General features: G+C 51.9%; 1 protein-coding gene across 11 annotated transcripts in view; it reads left to right on the forward strand.

Annotated features, from left to right (window-relative positions):
• Window positions 1–18,817, forward strand: part of NUMA1 (nuclear mitotic apparatus protein 1) — a 734,824-nt gene that overhangs the window by 540,162 nt on the left and 175,845 nt on the right. For all 11 annotated transcript variants that reach the window (XM_085623424.1, XM_085623417.1, XM_085623420.1 and 8 more), the window contains one exon: window positions 12,827–13,121. In XM_085623424.1, the coding sequence (XP_085479550.1) occupies window positions 12,827–13,121 (295 nt within the window). The remainder of the gene's footprint in view (window positions 1–12,826; window positions 13,122–18,817) is intronic.

Raw genomic sequence — 18,817 nt, forward strand, 5'->3', positions numbered from 1 at the left:
TTCTGGCCTCATGTATTCTCAAGGTGCCTTGTGGACGATGGCACATGCAGGCTTTGAAGTGAGTATTCTGTATCCAATGGGCACAGCACCAAGCTGGCTGATAGACAACATTTCCATTTTGAAGGAGACAGCCCAAGATCTTCGGTGGTGGTAGGTGGGCACAAACCACTTCTGCAGCATGTCGCACTGTTCCTATCCCACTCAAAGTATTAACATATGACTCATCTCAGGGTTTGGGTGATCACTTTGGACAATTAGAGATCAGGTCTGTGGTCTCCAGGGAAGCAAAAATTCCCAATCAACCTTCTGGAGCATTGTGCCATCCGGTTGGCTCTGAAAGCCTTTAATATATCCATCAAGGGGAGGCTAGTGCAGGTCTTGATGGTAACACAACCATAATTCGGTACTGCAACAAGCAGGGCAGTATAGGGGTCTTTGGTCATATGTCCAGAAGCAGCGTAACTTTGGAGGTGGCTTTTTCTATGGAGGAACTTGATCCTGCTGTTAACCAATCATCTCAGCAGTTTCTAAATGTCAGCAGACTATCTGTGCAAGCATTTGATGGCAGTCCGTGAATATAGTTTTGATCCAGGGGTTGCTCATGAGTTTTCGACCAGTGGGATGTGCCCTTTCATTTTGCCATTGAAGGAACGTGTAGTGATGAAATTAATGCTTGCTGGAGTTTCAGCTAAGACGTCCCTGGGGACGTATTCCACCTGCAGTTGAGCTACGCCTGCGTGTTCCCACAATTAACCCTGTCCTCCAGTTCTGAGGAAGGGCAGGGCAAACCGTTCCTTTGTAGTTTTGATGGCCACAGACTGGGCCAGGAGTGTGGTGTACCCTGACATGTTGAACCTGAACATTTGCCCTCCGATTGTCTACCTCTTTGGGAGGAACTCATGGCTTAGAAACAGGGCAGAGTTCTGTACCAAATCTCCAGAATCTACACCTCCATGCATAGTGAGCTGCATTTTGCCAGCTGAGGTAGTGGATGTGTTAATAGCAACCAGATGCCCCTCAACTAATTCCATCTATTCAAGGCATTGGGAGAAGTTTGATCCTTTACAGGCTACGTTATTGAAGGTTTTATTGTTTTGGGCTTTGGTCTAACTAGGCTTTTGTTTTCCTGACCAACATTGCAATGAGTGCACTCCGCTTCAACACCAAGCACTTACAGTAATATGTTGTAGGCAACCATCTTTTCATGGGCTTTGTGAGTGCTAATAAGAGGAAGGCAGTGCAGATATGGAACTTGTCCAGGTCAATCTTTCTCTGCATAGAAACATGCCAACAAAGCCTGTAGGAAAGTGGATTATTATTTGATGTGAGTAAGTTTCTACCTCAAAGGATAAGGCTACCACCTGCTAGATGTCACAAATAAAATAAACATGCTTAATTGCTGATAATGTGACATTAAGCTGCCTAGCTTAAATCAAAGGCATTGTGTAAAGTATTTAAGCAGGGCATACACAGTAAAAAGTCATACAAAATTCCACAACCAATTATAAAACAAAGAAATATTTAATGATGGAAATAACACCAACACAACTAAAATTCAATAAGGGGAACTAGAGATGTGAATTTGTAAAGGTTTATGTGAACATGGCTCCAAAAAGCTCAGTGGCAATGATGGTTATTGGAAGCGGTAAACTGAGCCATGTTCGGATACAAGTGCATTGGTAACAGTAAAAGTATGGAAGTCAAAAAGTTGGAAAGAGTTTTTAAGTCCAAATGGGCTGCCACAGAATTTTTAGCTGCCTCCGTGGTGCCCTTGCAGCCAAAGGCCTCCAGAACCTCAAATGAGAGCACTTAAAGTCTGAGTGTTAGGCAGAGGCCAACAGCAAAGTCCACTTTTTGGTCCAGTTGCCACAGGTCAGCTGGGTACTGCCATGAAAGATCTTTTGCAACTTGTATCTCTGTTGCCACACGAGGTCATCCAAGTGGCCTTTGGAGTACACTTGTTTGTCCCGAAAGAGAGAGCAGGTCCAGTCCTTCGGCGCTTCTCCGGTCCAGTCCTCTTTTTATTTTCTGCAGTCCAGAAATTGTTACATATAGGGTTCCATGGGAGAACATATTTATGCCTTGCACCAGCTAGTTGGTGGGGGTGACTCCTGGGCACTCTCTAACAAACGGGGTAAAGTTCTGGGGGGCAAACTCTACCCGTTTTTTTCTGTATCTTCTATTTGCCTTACTGCACACAATCCAACAGTGCCCTTCAGTCTCAAAATTCAAGATGCTGAAACCCTTCTCCCCTTGTGTAGAGCCTGTATGCTAGAGTTGTGGCCAGGGCAATGAGTAGTTCCCGCCTCTGATCACTCAAAACCAGTTCTGGGCATAGTTTTGCTCCCACTGGGTTTGGTGCTGCTTGACTAGGGGGAGAATATCTGAGGCCTTTTCTAGGTATCACCCAACATGTTCTTATCATAAAGAAGGCTCCTTTGAAGTAAATGAAGTTCCGGGTCCCACACCATCAGTTCTTCCTGCAGGCGAAGATAACTCCTCCCCTCTCCCAAGCAGCTCTGGGGGAAGTTTTCACACCTCTTTCACTCTCATTCAGGCCAACGGCGACATGCCGTTTCTGTTGTCACAGATGTGCCACCCTGCCTTGTAGGTACAAAGGCACCCTTCGCAGAAAATTTAATATTTAACATCTTTTTTTCCTACCTCCTGAGAAGAAAGTGATAGGTCTGTGCAGCAGGGATCAACCTGCCGTCAGGCTACACAGATGGGTCTGAAGCCATGTTTTCACTGCCAGTGTAGTGGATGGCACAATAGGTGCTAATGTCCACAAGTGGCATTTAACTTTCCATGTGAAGGGTGCATTTCTGCATCATATTCTGTATCATTATATGAAAGTTAAATGTGCTATTCAGGTTGTAAGCCAATTTTCACATGTTTTATGGGTCAAAGCACATATAGTGGGTACTGGATAGCGGTATTTGAGTTCAAGATTACCAGCAGGCAAGTCCCCCAAAAAATTAAAGGGGGAGACCCACACGAAAATGTGTCACTTTGCAACACTGCCCAAGAAGGAACCCCTTTGGGGCCGGTCCTAGACATCTGCCAGGCTACTACATGGGCGTCCTTGCATGCATTCACCAAACCCTATTGTCTTGAGTCAAGCCCACAGAGTGGGCCACTTTGCCCACTCAGTTCAGCAGGACTTTTTAGTTTGACTCCACTCCACAATGCCTTCTCCTGTTGCGAGATACCACTGGGGTGCCTGTTGTAAGTAGAGGAATCTGTGGTTAAAAAGATGCATTAGAAGAACAAGCTACTTATGTTCAGTATCACTCTTTCTGATGGATGCTCTGTCTAATCACATATTCCTCACCAGCCTCCTTCCTTCCCGCTCTCTGGAGTGCAAAGGCAAAACTAACTTCCCCAGGCTGGGATGGCACCTCTATGTTCCTTTATGAACCTCCGGAATGACTTAAGGAGCGGTGCAAGGCCATAATGTTGCCTACTGGAGCAGAGGAGGCATTGTTTCGAAAATCCTTATCCAGCTTGGTGGAATTATTGTAAAAGTGAGGAATCTGCAGATTAACTATTTACTAGAAAGAATGTTACCAACGTTAAGTCTGGTTCTCCTTAACTGACTTGGTTTTTGTCGTCTTGCTTATAAAATGGTCTTTCATTTTCTAACATTAGTTAGGTCATTTTATTGTTTTCTCGGCTTTAAATTGTTGGTACTGTTTGAACCTAACATACATTTCTGTGAGGTTTGCCTGCTTCCAGGTATTGAGAAAAGCTATGTGAGGAACTGTGTTTTAGCCTAACCAGCTTGTTTGTTCTTGATGGTACTACCCTCTGATATTTATAACTGTAGTGTTTGGCGTGCGGGAGGCGTTCTAGCCTTCCGCGCTGTCGAGCCGCGCTAGCGCTGACGCGTGAAGTCAGGCGCTAGCGCATTTAAATAAAGGAGCGTGGCCTCAGCGCGGCAGTCGGAGCCGCGCGGGTGTAAACAAAAGATCGGCTCCCGTGTGTTATTTAGCGCTTACGCGCAGGCATGCAGACTAGGCTATCTAACACGTTACACTGGCGACGAGGGGTCTACTGAGCCCTGTTGTGCTATCTGGTGCCCCACAGGGACCACTGTTGGCCTCCCATGCATACTGGGCCTGTGTGTTTGCAGCCCCCCCTCGTGGAGACCCGGCTGCGCTTACTGTGAGGCCTGTTGGGGGACACTGCAAGTGCCCTGGACGTCCATCCAGCCATCGGAGGTGACGCTGTGTGCGCCCTGGGGCCACAATCCACAGCCTGGAAGGAGTATGTCTCGCCCAGGTGGCGCCCCACCTGCCCCACGAAGTGCCTGACGACGACCGCGCCCTCTCACGGGCCAGGCCTACGCCGAGCGTGATCGCCTCCACCCTGAAGTGCCTGAGGAGTCCCGCGGATGCCGTCTGGAGGTAGGCGCGCTCACCGGTAGGTGCAGCAGCGCGAGGAGAGTCAACGCGCAACGCCCGGAGGAGGTGCACGCCTAGTGGCGTCGACGCAAAGGAGAGGAAGCCCGCTTCCACCGCGTGCTGCGCACGTGCCAAGATGGCGTCGATCCCCGCCATTGAGCCGTTTGTCGTCGACGGTGCCCCGTCGTCCCTTGCCCCGCGCTGGAAGGATTGGACAGATCGCCTGCAATTTTACTTCGAAGGGGCTGGCATCGCGAGGGAAAGGCGCAGAGCACTGCTGCTCCACCTAGGAGGCAAGGACATCCACCGCATCTACAAAACTCTCGTGGAAGCCACGCCGAAGACGTACCACACGCTGCTGAACGCGCTTAACGCCCACTTTGAGCCCATGGCGAACAGAGACTATGAAAGGTTCATCTTCCGCCAGGCCAAACAAGAGGCGGACGAGTCCCTGGATACGTTCCATGGCAGGCTGAAGGAGTTGGCCAGCACGTGTGGATTCCGCGACGAACAGGAAGAGATACGAGGGCAGATCATACAGGGGTGTTACTCGTCTAAGCTTCGCGTCACGGTCCTCCAGGAAGAAGGAAAGCCCCTGGCGGACATCCTCACCTTCGGACGGTCGAAGGAGCTATTGCAAGCGAGAGCCTCGCATATGGAGGCAGCCCTACATCGCCCGGTGAAGACGGAGCAAGTGCAAGTGGCGGAAGCGGTGAACGTAGTGCGGCCGAAGGGGAGGCAAGCCGGAGGGAAACGGCAGCCGGAGGCAAAGAAGAAAGACTGCGGGTACTGTGGCGGACAACCCCACCGCATGCAAGACTGCCCGGCCCGAGGGAAGAAGTGCGGCGCCTGCGGGTGGATGAACTACTTTGCGGCGGTGTGCCGGTCCACGAGAGCCAAGAAGGAGGCGGCCCATGCGGTACGCGAAGAGGCAGACAGTGAAGATATGGACGACGACACCGAAGAGTACCCAGTCCATTATGTGTTTGCAATCCATCAACCACAGAAAAAGAAGCGCAGACTTCCGAAATGTCGCATCCTAATCCAACAACAAGAGGTAAAGGCGACAATTGACACCGGGGCCTCCATCGAGCTGATGGCCGCCAATGTCTACCACCAACTGCGGGCAAAACCCCCGCTGAGAGAGGCGAAGATTCGGGTGTTCGCATACGGCCAGAAGACACCCATTCCCCTCATCGGATGCTTCAAAACAGAGCTACGACATGGCGAGAGGAGCATCAACACCACCGTCTATGTCACGGAAGAGGGCAGCGGGATGCTGCTGAGCGGGCAATCGGCCGAAGAATTAAGACTGATCTCGTTTGCCATGGCAGTCCTGGAGGAAGAACTGGACACCATTCTGGAAGAGTTTGGAGAAGTCTTTAATGGCATTGGGTGCCTGAAAGGAAAGGAAGTATCCTTACACATCGACCCGTCGGTCCAGCCAGTGGCGTTGAGGCACCGGCGGATTGCTTTCCACCTGCGGCAGAAGGTCGAGGAGGAACTGGAGGCCCTGGAGAAACAAGGCATCATCGAAAAGGTCAGTGGGCCAACCCCGTGGGTATCCCCGATCGTCATCGCCAGGAAGCCGAAGCAGCCAGGACAAGTCCGCATCTGTGTGGACATGCGCCTCCCTAACGCCGCTGTCAAAAGAGAGCGACACCTGACGCCCACCATTGATGACATCTTGGGAGAGCTGAACCGGGCCCGGTGGTTTTCAAAGGTGGATCTACGGTCAGGCTACCACCTGCTACCACTTCATCCGGACTCGAGGTACATCACCACATTTTCCACCCATGTGGGCCTCAGACGGTATCGGCGCCTAAACTTCGGCATCTCAAGTGCCGCCGAGGTATTCCAAAATACCATCAGAGAGGTGCTCACTGGGCTCCCTGGTGTGCTCAACGTGAGCGACGACCTGCTCATATACGCGTCAACCATAGAGGAACACCACCAGAGGTTAAGAGGGGTTCTCAAGAGGATTCAGGAGTCAGGTTTGACCCTGCATCGGGAGAAGTGTCAGTTCCTGCAAAAGAAGATCAGTTTCTTTGGGTATACTTTCTCGGACCAAGGGGTGGCCCCAGACCCGGACAAGGCGAAGGATGTCCAAGATGCCCCAGCTCCGACGAACATCTCGGAGGCCCGGAGTTTCCTGGGCATGGTCAATTTCTGCGGCCGCTTCATTCCGGACCTCTCCAACCTCACCAAACCCCTCAGAGAGCTGACCAAGTCGTCCACCACGTGGCAGTGGGGCCTGGAACAGGAGCAGGCATTCCAAGCGACGAAGGCGGCCCTGTCCGCGGACACTACCCTCTCATACTTCGACCCGGCAAAGCCCACCAACGTGGCGGTCGATGCGAGCCCGTTTGGGCTGGGAGCGGTCCTGACGCAACTCCAGGACAACGAGGAGTGGGCCCCCATCACCTACGCCAGCCGGTCCCTGACCGAGACAGAGCAGCGGTACTCGCAAATCGAGCGAGAAGCAATCGCCATCCACTGGGCATGCCGGTATTTTCACGTCTACGTGTATGGACATCATTTCACAGTGACAACCGATCACAAGCCACTCATTCCCCTATTCCAAGGGTCATCCTCGAAACCGCCGCCCCGGATTGAAAAATGGATACTCCAACTCCAAGGGTACGACTACCGGGTGGAGTACAAACCAGGGGCCACTAACCCGGCGGACTATCTGTCACGACACCCACGGAAAGCAACGACGGAGGAGAAGGAGGCCGAGGATACAGAGGAGTACGTCCGGTACGTGACAGAGCGGTCACGACCCCTCCCAATGAGCCTGGCCGCAATAATAGAGGCCTCGGAAGGTGATGAGTGCGTGAGAGCCGCAGCCGAGGCTGTCAGATCGGGGGATTGGAGGACAAACCAAGCCTCGCTCAACAGACGGACACCCCAAGCCAAGCTGACACTGGAATCGTTCTTGAAAGTGAGAAGTGAGCTGTCCGTTGACGCCCAAGGATGTCTTCTGCGGGGTCCGAGGCTGGTCATGCCGGCCAGCCTCGCTCAACAGGCGGTGGACCTCGCCCACAGGGGACATCAAGGAGTGGTAAAGACAAAGGGCAGGCTCCGAGCCAAAGTATGGTTCCCAGGTATGGATGCGATGGTGGAACAGACGGTGAGAACCTGCACGTGGTGCCAAGCCGCAGGACAGCCGTTACGCCCTCACCCGGTGGCGACCGAAGACAATCCTCAGAGACCGTGGGAGTGCGTGAGTGCCGACTTCGGACATCTCCCCGATGGACGGTACGCGTTGGTCATCGTCGATGATTTCACCAAATACCCAGAGGTCGAAATCGTGGGGAGCCAGACAGCCACTGAAGTGATCGCGAAGTTCGAAAAAACCATCGCCACTCATGGCATATTCGGGGTGGTCAAGACCGACAATGGACCGCCTTTCCAAGGGCAGGAATTCGCTGAGTATCTCAAGGGCAGGGGATCCATAACCGCAAAATAACACCCCGGTGGCCCCAAGCCAATGGAGAGGTGGAGAGGTTTATGAGGACTCTCAACAAAACCATTCGCATCGCCATGGCTGACGGATCTCCACTGGAGAGAGCGATCTACAGCTTCCTGCGGGAATACCGGTTGACCCCCCATGTCACGACCGAGGCAGCGCCAGGACCAGCCACCATGGGGAGAATCGTGAGTGACACGATCCCACACCACCCTACTTGGGTTCCGGCGCAAGCCACCAGCGAAAAGACCTTAGCCAATCGGATGCGCTCGAATGACCACGCCAGCCGGCGAAGGGGAGCCTTGGAGTCCACGATACAACAACAAGATCGAGTGTACGTGAAGGACCGCTACCCAGGCAGCAAGTTCAGACTTCCTTTTGAACCCCAACCATGGATTGTCACCCGCCGGACGGGTACGATGGTGACCGCTCAAAGAGGTGCTGAAACGGTCACGCGAGATGTGTACTTCTTCAAAAAAGTCCATCCAGGAACACCCTCACGTCCCGGGACCGAGCCCGAGGGGCCGGATCCCGACCAGCCGAGCGAGGATCAGGAGGTGGAGGACGGTCGGAGCGAGGAGAGTGGCTCCCAGTCCATCCCCGCCACCCCGGGGGGTAACTCGCCTGGCAGCTCCCCAGTCCGGGTAGAGCCGAACACCCCGAGGCGCAGAACCCCCGAGGTGGCCCCTTCCCGAGGCGGCCCATCCCGCTACAACCTGAGGAAGAACCCGGCACCCTCATCCCAGCTGGCGGACTATATGGTGTAACCTGTAAGGACTGGCAGACTGGTAATAGATGCATCGTTGGTTTTTATGTTTTGCTTAAAGTTTTATAAAGGTTGGAAGGAGTGTAGTGTTCGGCGTGCGCGAGGCGTTCTAGCCTTCCGCGCTGTCGAGCCGCGCTAGTGCTGACGCGTGACGTCAGGCGCTAGCGCATTTAAATAAAGGGGCGTGGCCTCGGCGCGGCAGTCGGAGCCGCGCGGGTGTAAAAAAAAGATCGGCTCCCGTGTGTTATTTAGCGCTTACGCGCAGGCATGCAGACTAGGCTATCTAACACGTTACAATAACCCAGTTTCTCACATGGATCACTATATTAAGATAACTACTGCATGAACAATCAGGATAGAGCTGGCAATAGTGGTGTTGCGATTAGCAGCGGTACGGCTGAGTGGGCTACGGGCTGCGACAGTGCACATTTGAAGGTTTTAAATCTGTCTGATTATTTTAAATATTTTGATTGTTCTTATACATGCTTTTAAATCTACTGGTACACTCCTTTTAAAACCTTGGTTTAATTTTATTTACCCCACTCTTCAGTCACCTGGAACACTTCTTCCGGCTCCACTCCCCGGTGTGCGGTGCCCGTCCGTGCGAGCGGGCCCTTCCCCCCCCCCCCCCCCCCTTCCGGCAGAGGTTAGCGGTCTAGCGCTAGTCTCCCGGCACCCCATATAACGCACGCAAGCGCGCTAAAGGCAAGCCCATCTGCCCCCGTCCGCGCCAGGAGCGTGCCAGCGGCAGGGCCCCCTGCTGTCTCGTATCCCCTATTCTATACACGGACCAGGCTGTTGGATTTGCAGGTGGTGAAATCTTTACACTGTACCCCTATGTCCGGGCAAGACGATTTACACAGGTATGTCTGCCCTGGCTGTTTGTTATTTTGTTGATAGGGAGGTCAGTAATGGTATAGAGAAGGCCAGTCTGTCCTGCATGACTGGGGACAGTGAGGGGGTACGGGACGGTCTTTGCGACACTCAGAGACGAACCACTGTCCCGGTACCCCTGGTAAGCCCTATGAAATATCTGGTAGGCATTCTCCTCAACTCCTGTTCTGTGAGTAAGCACAAATATGAGCTTGAATTGTTTCTGACCTCCCACGCACCTGATTTGGCCTTTATCACTGAAACATGGGCCAGCGCAGCTTCCTGCCCAGACTGGAATATCGCCCTGCCCCCGGGCTATGCGCTATACTGTCTTGACAGAAAGGTCGGCAGAGGGTGTGGCTTAGCGATCATCTACCGGGATCACCTGAAGGCCCAGTTCATGGCTGTTGAAAATTTGCATGCAGAAGCAGTGCAATTCAGCATATGTTCAAAAGACACTAACGTCTCTCACGGTCTACTGGTTTACAGACCACCCGGACCTAGGGCTGCGTTTCTGGAGGCGATCCAGGTTCACCTAGAGTCTTGTACTGAGTTCGAGGGCTAGTACGATTCTTGGGGATTTTAACTTCCATTTGCAGGACAAGAGTAATTCGGACACTACTAGACTCCTGGATAGCCTGGAGGCTTACGGACTGCAACAACTGGTTTCAGCCCCGACTCATAACGGGGGCCATACTTTAGACGGCTTGTTCTCCAGCCACCCAGATTTGCTGTATCTCCGGGCTGTGGTCTTCGGGTTAGGGGTAAAAACAAGGGCAATAGGTGTTCCCCAAGAACCTAGTAAGATCCTGTTTAGGAGATGGATTAAGGTTACATGCTCGTCCCTCACTGAGGCGCTGGGTAACCCGCCCCCCCCCCCCCCCCATACCTTTGATATCATTAATGAGAGGGCTGTTTCCCAGTTCACTGATTGGATCACGGAAGCAATCAATCTGGTTGCCCACCCCCCCCCCCCAGTCAGCCACCCGGAACAGGCGTCCCCCTGGTGCCCCGTGGTATGGCCCAGAGCTCAAACTATTGAAGGTTGAGTGTAGACGGCGGGAAAGGCTCTGGAGAATGGACTACAACTGGGCCTATAAGCAAGCCTATAACCAGGCGCTGCACAACTATAAGCAGGCCATCCGGAAATCCAAGAAGGATTATTTTTCCCGGAAAATCTCGGAGGCAGGGAACTCCACCAAAGAACTTTTTAAAACTGTCTTTCCTGGCGAATCCTCAGCAGACCGACCAGTTCAGCCCGGACCAGTTACTTTGTGATCAGCTGGCTGCCTTTTTTCAGAATAAGGTGGCCACTATCTATGACGAACTGTTAAACTCAGCGGGACCAAAAACCACGCACTCTGAGCAGGAGCTACCCGCATGTAGCCTGACTATTTTTGATCCCTTATCTAGCGGTAAGGTCCTGACACTGTTAGGCTCTATAAAGTCGGGGGCTGCTTCAGACCCCTGTCCCGCTCATATTGTGCACCTGGCGGCGGATAGGATCACACCTAGTCTCACGGTCCTGATCAATCCGGTACTAGCAGCGGGACCCTACCCGGCCACCTGGAAAACGGCGAGTGTTAAACCCCTTCTTAAAAAAGCCTCTCTGGATCCCTCTGAATTTAAAAATTATCGCCCCATCTCTGGCCTCCCTCTGATGGCCAAGGTCATGGAGAAGGCCATAAATCGGAATCTGATGGACTATCTGGACAAGAATGCCCTGCTGGACAGGTCCCAGCATGGCTTTCGGCCTAGGCATTCCACAGAATCTGCCCTCATAACGGCAGCTGAGGGTATTCGAGCCACAGTGGATGGAGGGGGGAGAGCTATTCTTGTCCTCCTGGATCTGTCCGCTGCATTCGATACCGTGAATCATGCCGTATTGATACAGCGTCTAAGAGAGGTAGGGATTGTGGATCGGGCTTTGGCCCTTCTCTCTTCCTTTCTGGATAATCGAAGACCAAGTTTAAACTGGGCCGGTTTTCACTCGGGCAACTTTGCTCTACCTTGCGATGTTCCGCAAGGTTCCGCTCTCTCTCCGACGCTTTTTAACATCTATGTGAGACCTCTGGCTGGTTTGGGCAGAGAGCATGGTTTTAGGTTTGTGTCCTATGCGGATGATTCACAATTAGTGATATCAGTTGTGGATCACCCTGTTGAAATAGCGGCTAAATTTCATGCCTGCCTTTCTGATGTGATGGAATGGATGCGCCTGAGTTTCTTAAAAATCAACACTGAGAAAACCGAAATAAGGGAGTTCGGGAAAGGTCCCTCAGTCTGGAACACCTTATGGTGGCCGTCGGCGGCAGGGCAATGTACCCTCCAGGTCACTAAGGTGAGGAATTTGGGGTGCTTTTTGACGAAAAGCTGAATATGTCAGCCCAGGTCAATAGCCTAACTTCATCATGCTTCCTACTGTTAAAAACTCTGCGGAAAATCCTCCCATACATCCCTTTGGCGCCACAGAAAATTGTGATGGCCCCCTTATTCATGTCCAAACTGGATTATTGTAATGCCTTGTTCCTGGGTATCGACAAGTTCCAGGTAGGAAAAATCCAGTCTCTACAGAATGCCGCGGTTCGTGTAATTCTGAACCTGCCCAGGGGCTGCCCTACCTCTGCGGGCAGGAAATCTCTTCATTGGCTTCCCGTTCAACAGAGAATCGAGTTTAAGGCACTCTGTTTGGTTCACCGGGCCCGTTTTGGTGGCGGCGCTGAGGATGGAATAGATAGGTTTTTACCTTGCATCCCACCCCGTGCCTTGTGGTCGGCCAACCTTGGTCTTGTCTGTATTTCCAGATTTAAACTAGCGAGATGGGGCGGCCGTTCTTTTGTCATCCGTGCAGCTAGGTTATGAAATGATCTGCCAGTGGAGATGCGACTTCAACCCAGCTATGCCCTTTTCAGAAAAATGCTCAAATTTCGCTTATTCCAGGTCCAATAATCATTCCGTTCCCCGCTGATAATACACATCACAGCGCCAAGACATCGTTTTCGGTATTCGAGCGCTTTACCAGCTTCTTTTATACTTATACTTATACTAAGGGACCACGTAGGAGCTTTCCATGGATCCCCCTCATTGCAATGCGATCCTCATTTTTGAGAGAGAATGGATGTTAACATTTCAATTTTTAAATATTTAAATTATTACTATTGTCCAGCTTATTCCATTAAGTGTCAAACACAGAGCACATTTAGTTTCAAGAACGTGTATCTCTCAGATACTGTTCCACCATCTGCCTCAGAGTCGTCATGCTTCTACTATTTTATTCCGTGTGAACTCAATTGCATGCTTTTTTCTTTTCAGAAAACAGAGGAGCAGGAACCAGGTAGTGCCAACAATTCCTTCTATAGTTTGAGGTCCACACAATCTCATCAGAGCCTGAGCCAGAAGAATGCCAGGAATGTGTCTCGTCCTAAAGCTGCTGCCTCCGTCCCTGCGCTTACCCGCCTTCCATCGCAGGAGTCTTTGGGAGGCATCACATCTGCATCTTCAGAAGAGAATGTCGGTCACACTCTTTTGATGAGCTTACCTGGTTATAAACCGGCAACTCGGAGCTCCAATCGTCTGTCTATGGGAGGCAGCAACAATGGCGCTACCAGTAAGTGTTTTTTAATAGATGGTGTATTGTGGGTATAGGCGCTTCCCATGGTCCTGATTCTACCATCTTCCGTACTGGTGGTTAGTCCGCCTCTTGGTGGAAAAAAATTATTACATTATTCCATGTGGCTTGTGGCGCATTTTTTCTTTATATACATAGCAAATATTAAAAACAAAAACATTCTTAATTTCTTTATCAGACATTTAATAATACTGCTGTGCATAAGACCGCTATAAACCTTAGTTCGAGGCATGTGGGCTGCTGAATTCATATCTGTGCATAGATGGCCGCCTAGTGTTGGGTCCGGATGTTTGCACGTTGTTGTCCTGGAAGAGTCTTCGAAGTATCCTGGGATAGGTGACTCCTCCCCTGGACTACAGTGCGCATGGGCATCCTCTCCATCCTCAGATTGTTTTTTTCCGCCATTGGGTTCGGATGTGCTTATCTTGACTCAAGTTGGGAAAAACTTTTTACAGGCCAAAAGGCCTTTAGTTCGCGTCGGTACTGTTCCCGATCGGTATCGATAGTTATTTGTTAGTTTACCAACTTCAAGAACAACTTTTTCGCATCATACCCGACCATCGACCCGACATCGACGATGGAATCGAGGACCCCATTCAAGCGGTGTCCTGTATGCAATGCGAAATATCCCCATGTCGACGTCCACCCGGTGTGCAACAAATGCCTTTCACCGGATCACGACGAGTCCACATGTATGGCCTGTGCCCGATTCCGATCCAAGAAGACTCTCCGGAATCGACGAGCAGCGATACTTGAAGCGCAGCAAGCGGCACTGGCCCCGACCAACATCTTCAGCGCCGAGGACGAAGATGTCGAAGACGTGGAGAACCTACCCTCCAGCCCCGCTTCCGAACACGACTCCGGATCGGAAGACATCGAAGAACGACTCTTTCACAGAGACGAAGCCGACACCGAGGTAGGAGACTACGATGAGGCCTTAGGGGCCGAAGAGAGTAGCTCCGGTGACGAGCAAGGCCTACCCGTACAGATGGAGGATATCCCAGTGCGTCAGTCTATGGCTCCGGTAGAGGGATCGCCTTCGGGCCTTACCCAAGACCTATCCCGCAGTTCTTCGGCCCCGCCCTCTGGCCCGGCCTCGGACTTTCAGCGGCAGCCATTACTACCCAAAACGGCTGGTTTCCCTTCTCCGAAACCGAAAGCTGTATTGGTTCATCAGAACCCGAAACTGAAAGTGACACTGGTCGGATCGAAGCCCACCACACCTTCGACGCCAGCCAAACCCGTCGGCACCGACCGCACCAAACGAGACTTCGGTGCCGAGCTTGCAGCAGCCGACGTCGGCGCCGACACACGGAAAAAGACCATCGGTACCGCCAAACCTACTCGGCTCCCGGCACCGAAACAATCGGCTCCGGCCACAAAGGTCAAAATGGCTGCTGCGTCTCACACCGCTTCGAAAGCAGCACCAAAGGCACAATCATCGACGCCGTCGACAGCTACTACCTCTCCTCGACTCGATGACCCAGTGGCGCCGAAGTCCACGCCCGCCTCTACAGAACCGGTCGGCGCCAAAGAACCATCGGCGCTGCAGGTGCGGCAAGTTGCAGCGTCCTTGCAACGCATCAAAGACAAGGCAGCCCTCCAGGACACGTCAGGCTCCGAGCCGAAAAAAGCTCAAAAGGCTTCTCCGGCACCGGCCAACATCACTTTTGGCCTGCCACCATCTACGGCCCCAAAACTGTTCCAAATCAGAACACGTGTCACCCACACCACGATTACACCTGCCGAACGCTCTCCTGCAGAGACGTCACCATCACACATCATCGATGCCGACACCGGCAGAATGATGCTCCACAAGAGGAGAATAACTTCCGAGCCAGCTTTGGACTCCTACCGGATCCCGCTAAAGAAAAAGCTGCCAGTGGATTCGGAACCAGTTCTTTACGAACCTCTCCATTCCTCTTACCAAGATCCACAGTCCTTCTCTCCCACACACTCCGAAACAGACATTTTGGAGGACTACATGGGTGACCACGTCCCCTACCCCGGAGAGATGGACCCTGAAGGCCAACAGGACCCTGACCAAGCTTGGGATGACCCTGTAGACCCGGGTGCACCTATGGATACACAGGACACGCAGCTATATGGAGCAAAAACGTCTCCCACAGAGGACACTGCCGCATTCAACGCCCTCATTGAACGTGCTGCGGCCAATCATGGTGTGCAACTCCACTCTGACACCGTCGAGGACGACTTTCTCATGGATACTTTCGCATCCTCAGAAAGGAATATCAAAACTCTACCCATGTTGAAAGGTGTCCTCAAACCAGCAAAGGACATTTTCAAAGAACCCACCAGGGCAAGAGTAATAAACCCCAGGATCGACAAGAAATACAGGTCGGCGCCTGGGGACCCTACCTACATTAGAGGCCAGTTACCTCTGGATTCCATAGTAGTCGCGAATGCTCGCAAACGGGCACACTCGCAGACGACAGGGGATGCTCCTCCCCCGGACAAAGAGTCCAAGGTGCTAGAGACCTCCGGCAAACGGGTTGCAGCCCAAGCAGCTAACATATGGCGTATTGCCAATACTCAGGCGCTCCTAGCTCGCTACGATCGCGCACATTACGACACATTAGAAACATTACTCCAACATCTCCCTGACCAATTCAAAGAGGGAGCAGAGATCCTCATCAGGGAGGGACAACTCCTCACGAACGCATCCATTAAGTGTGCACTGGATGCCGCGGATACAGCTGCCAGAGCCATAAACACTAGCGTCGTGTTACGACGACACGCCTGGTTACGAATCTCCGGATTCAAACCTGAGGTACAAAATAACATCCTCAACCAGCCGGTCAACCCCGACTACTTATTCGGGTCAGAGGTTGACACCACCCTAGAAAAAATAAAAACGGACACAGACACTGCAAAGTCCATGGGGGCTCTCCAAACGCAGACCTTTCGGAGCGGCTCCTTTCGTCGCCCCGGAAATAGAGGAGCAGGTAGAGGACAGGGGTCACAGCAAACCTACAACAAGGGAAACACACAAAGTTCCTACGATAAAAACACCCGGGGTGGATATCGTGGCTCAAGCACAAAGGGCAGAGGACGCGGATACGGCAACACCAGGTCCTCCCCCAAGAACAAACAGTGACGCCCTCTCCCTTCCTCCCGACCACATAACACCTGTCGGTAGAAGGCTACAAAGGTTCCTGTCCACGTGGAACTCCATCACCACGGACAGGTGGGTCAAAGATATTGTCAAACACGGTTACTGCCTAGAATTAACCTCAACTCCACCCACAATACCTCCAAAACACCGTCCTATGTCCTCAGAGCACTTAACGCTCTTACAGCAGGAAGTGCTAAGTATGCTACAAAAAGGCGCAATAGAGGTCGTACCCGTCCACGAGCAAGGTACGGGGGTGTACTCCCTGTACTTTTTAATACCGAAAAAGGACGGGTCACTCAGACCTATACTAGACCTGAGACCCCCTCAACCGCTACATTCTCTCCGAGCATTTCCACATGCTCACCCTACAGCAAGTCCTCCCGCTGCTCAAACAGGGAGACTTCCTGGCCACACTGGACCTCAAAGATGCGTATTTCCACATACCCATTCACCCCTCACACAGAAAATATCTCAGGTTCACTGTTCAGGGGCAGCACTACCAATTCAAAGTCCTTCCCTTCGGCGTGACAACAGCACCCAGAGTTTTCACAAAGTGCCTGGCTACTGTGGCTGCACATCTACGGAGCCAACACATAAACGTCTACCCTTACCTGGACGACTGGCTTGTTCAAGCAAAGTCAGCCCAGCAATGTGCCAGCCACATGTCCCACACCATTCACCTTCTTCACAGTCTGGGGTTCTCACTAAATTACCCGAAATCACATCTCCAACCTGCACACGTACAACAGTACCTAGGTGCGACCATAGACACTCTGGCAGCCACAGCTCAGCCAAATTTAGTCCGAATCAACAGCATGCAAATGCTGATTTCCAAGTTCAAACCCCAACACTCCCTTCCCGCGTGAGTGTTCATGCAGCTGATAGGCATGATGGCCTCCTGCATTTTCATAGTCCCACACGCGAGACTACATATGCGCCCGCTTCAGGAGTGCTTAGCACGTCAATGGAATCAGGCTCAAGGACAACTAAAAGACCTAGTGTTGGTGAGCGGTCGGGCATACAACTCTCTGCATTGGTGGAATCCACAAAACCTTTGCAAGGGCCGACCGTTCCAAGAGCCTGTTCCACAAATAATACTGACAGCGGACGCGTCTCTCCAGGGATGGGGAGCTCATGTACTCAATTACACAGTGCAGGGACTATGGACAATACAGCAAAAGAAGATGCACATCAACCTTCTAGAACTGATGGCAATCTTCCTGGCAATGAAAGCATTCAAAGTACACTTGTGCAACAAAGTCGTGTTGATCCGGACGGACAACATGACCGCCATGTACTACATACAAAAGCAGGGAGGAACACACTCTCCACAGTTGTCTCATCTGGCTCAGAGCATGTGGAAGTGGGCCATTCAGAGGAACATATTCCTCATGGCGGAACACCTCCCCGGCAAGGACAACCAGATGGCGGATCTGCTCAGCAGACACAGCCACCAGATGCACGAGTGGGAGTTACACCCATCAGTACTCCAGCCGTACTTCCAGCAGTGGGGTCATCCAGACATAGACCTATTCGCCACAAGCGAAAACACAAAATGCCAAAGCTTTGCCGCCAGGTTCCCACATCCGCAGTCGCAGGGCAATGCGATATGGATGAACTGGTCCGGCAGATTTGCGTAAGCTGTTCCCCCAGCACCACTGATACCGCTGGTGGCACGCAAACTCAGACAACACTCACTAACACTCGTCCTGGTTGCTCCAACGTGGGCACGCCAGCCATGGTACACCACCTTTCTCGAACTTTCCGTGGTGCCGCATCAAAGGCTGCGAATCAAACCCGCGCATTTGACGCAGAACCATGGAGAGATTCAGCATCCAGATCCGCAACAGCTGAACCTGGCAATCTGGCTCCTGAAGTCCTAGAGTTTGGCTACCTAAACCTGCCACCTGACTGTATGGACATCATTAAGGAGGCCAGGAGACCCACTACCAGAGCTTGCTATGCAGCCAAATGGAAAAGATTCGTCATCTATTGCAATAATAATGACATTAACCCGCTAGACGCATCCATCCAAAACATAATTTGTTACCTCTTACACCTATACCGATGCAATCTGGCATACACCTCAATACGTGTCCATTTGACCGCAATATCAGCCTATCTCCAGAACAGGCAGCACCTCTCTTTATTCAGAGTGCCTGCCATCAAAGCATTCTTGGAAGGACTCAAACGAGTAATCCCTCCACGCCACCCACCTGCTCCAATGTGGAACCTCAACTTGGTCCTCACACGCCTAATGGGTCCACCCTTCGAACCTTTACACTCATGCGAGATTCAATTCCTCACCTGGAAAGTAGCTTTCCTAGTAGCAATCACTTCTTTGAGGAGAGTTAGTGAACTCCAGGCACTAACCGTTCAAGAGCCATTTATACAGGTTCACGCCAACAGGGTCGTACTACGTACCAACCCCAAATTCATGCCCAAGGTGGTATCGCAGTTCCACATAAATCAAACTATTGAACTGCCCGTTTTCTTTCAAAACCCACAAACTGTCGCAGAAAGAGCACTCCATACACTA

The sequence above is a fragment of the Triturus cristatus genome, chromosome 8 (assembly GCF_964204655.1).
Source record: "Triturus cristatus chromosome 8, aTriCri1.1, whole genome shotgun sequence".
In the NCBI taxonomy this organism is placed as follows: domain Eukaryota; kingdom Metazoa; phylum Chordata; class Amphibia; order Caudata; family Salamandridae; genus Triturus; species Triturus cristatus.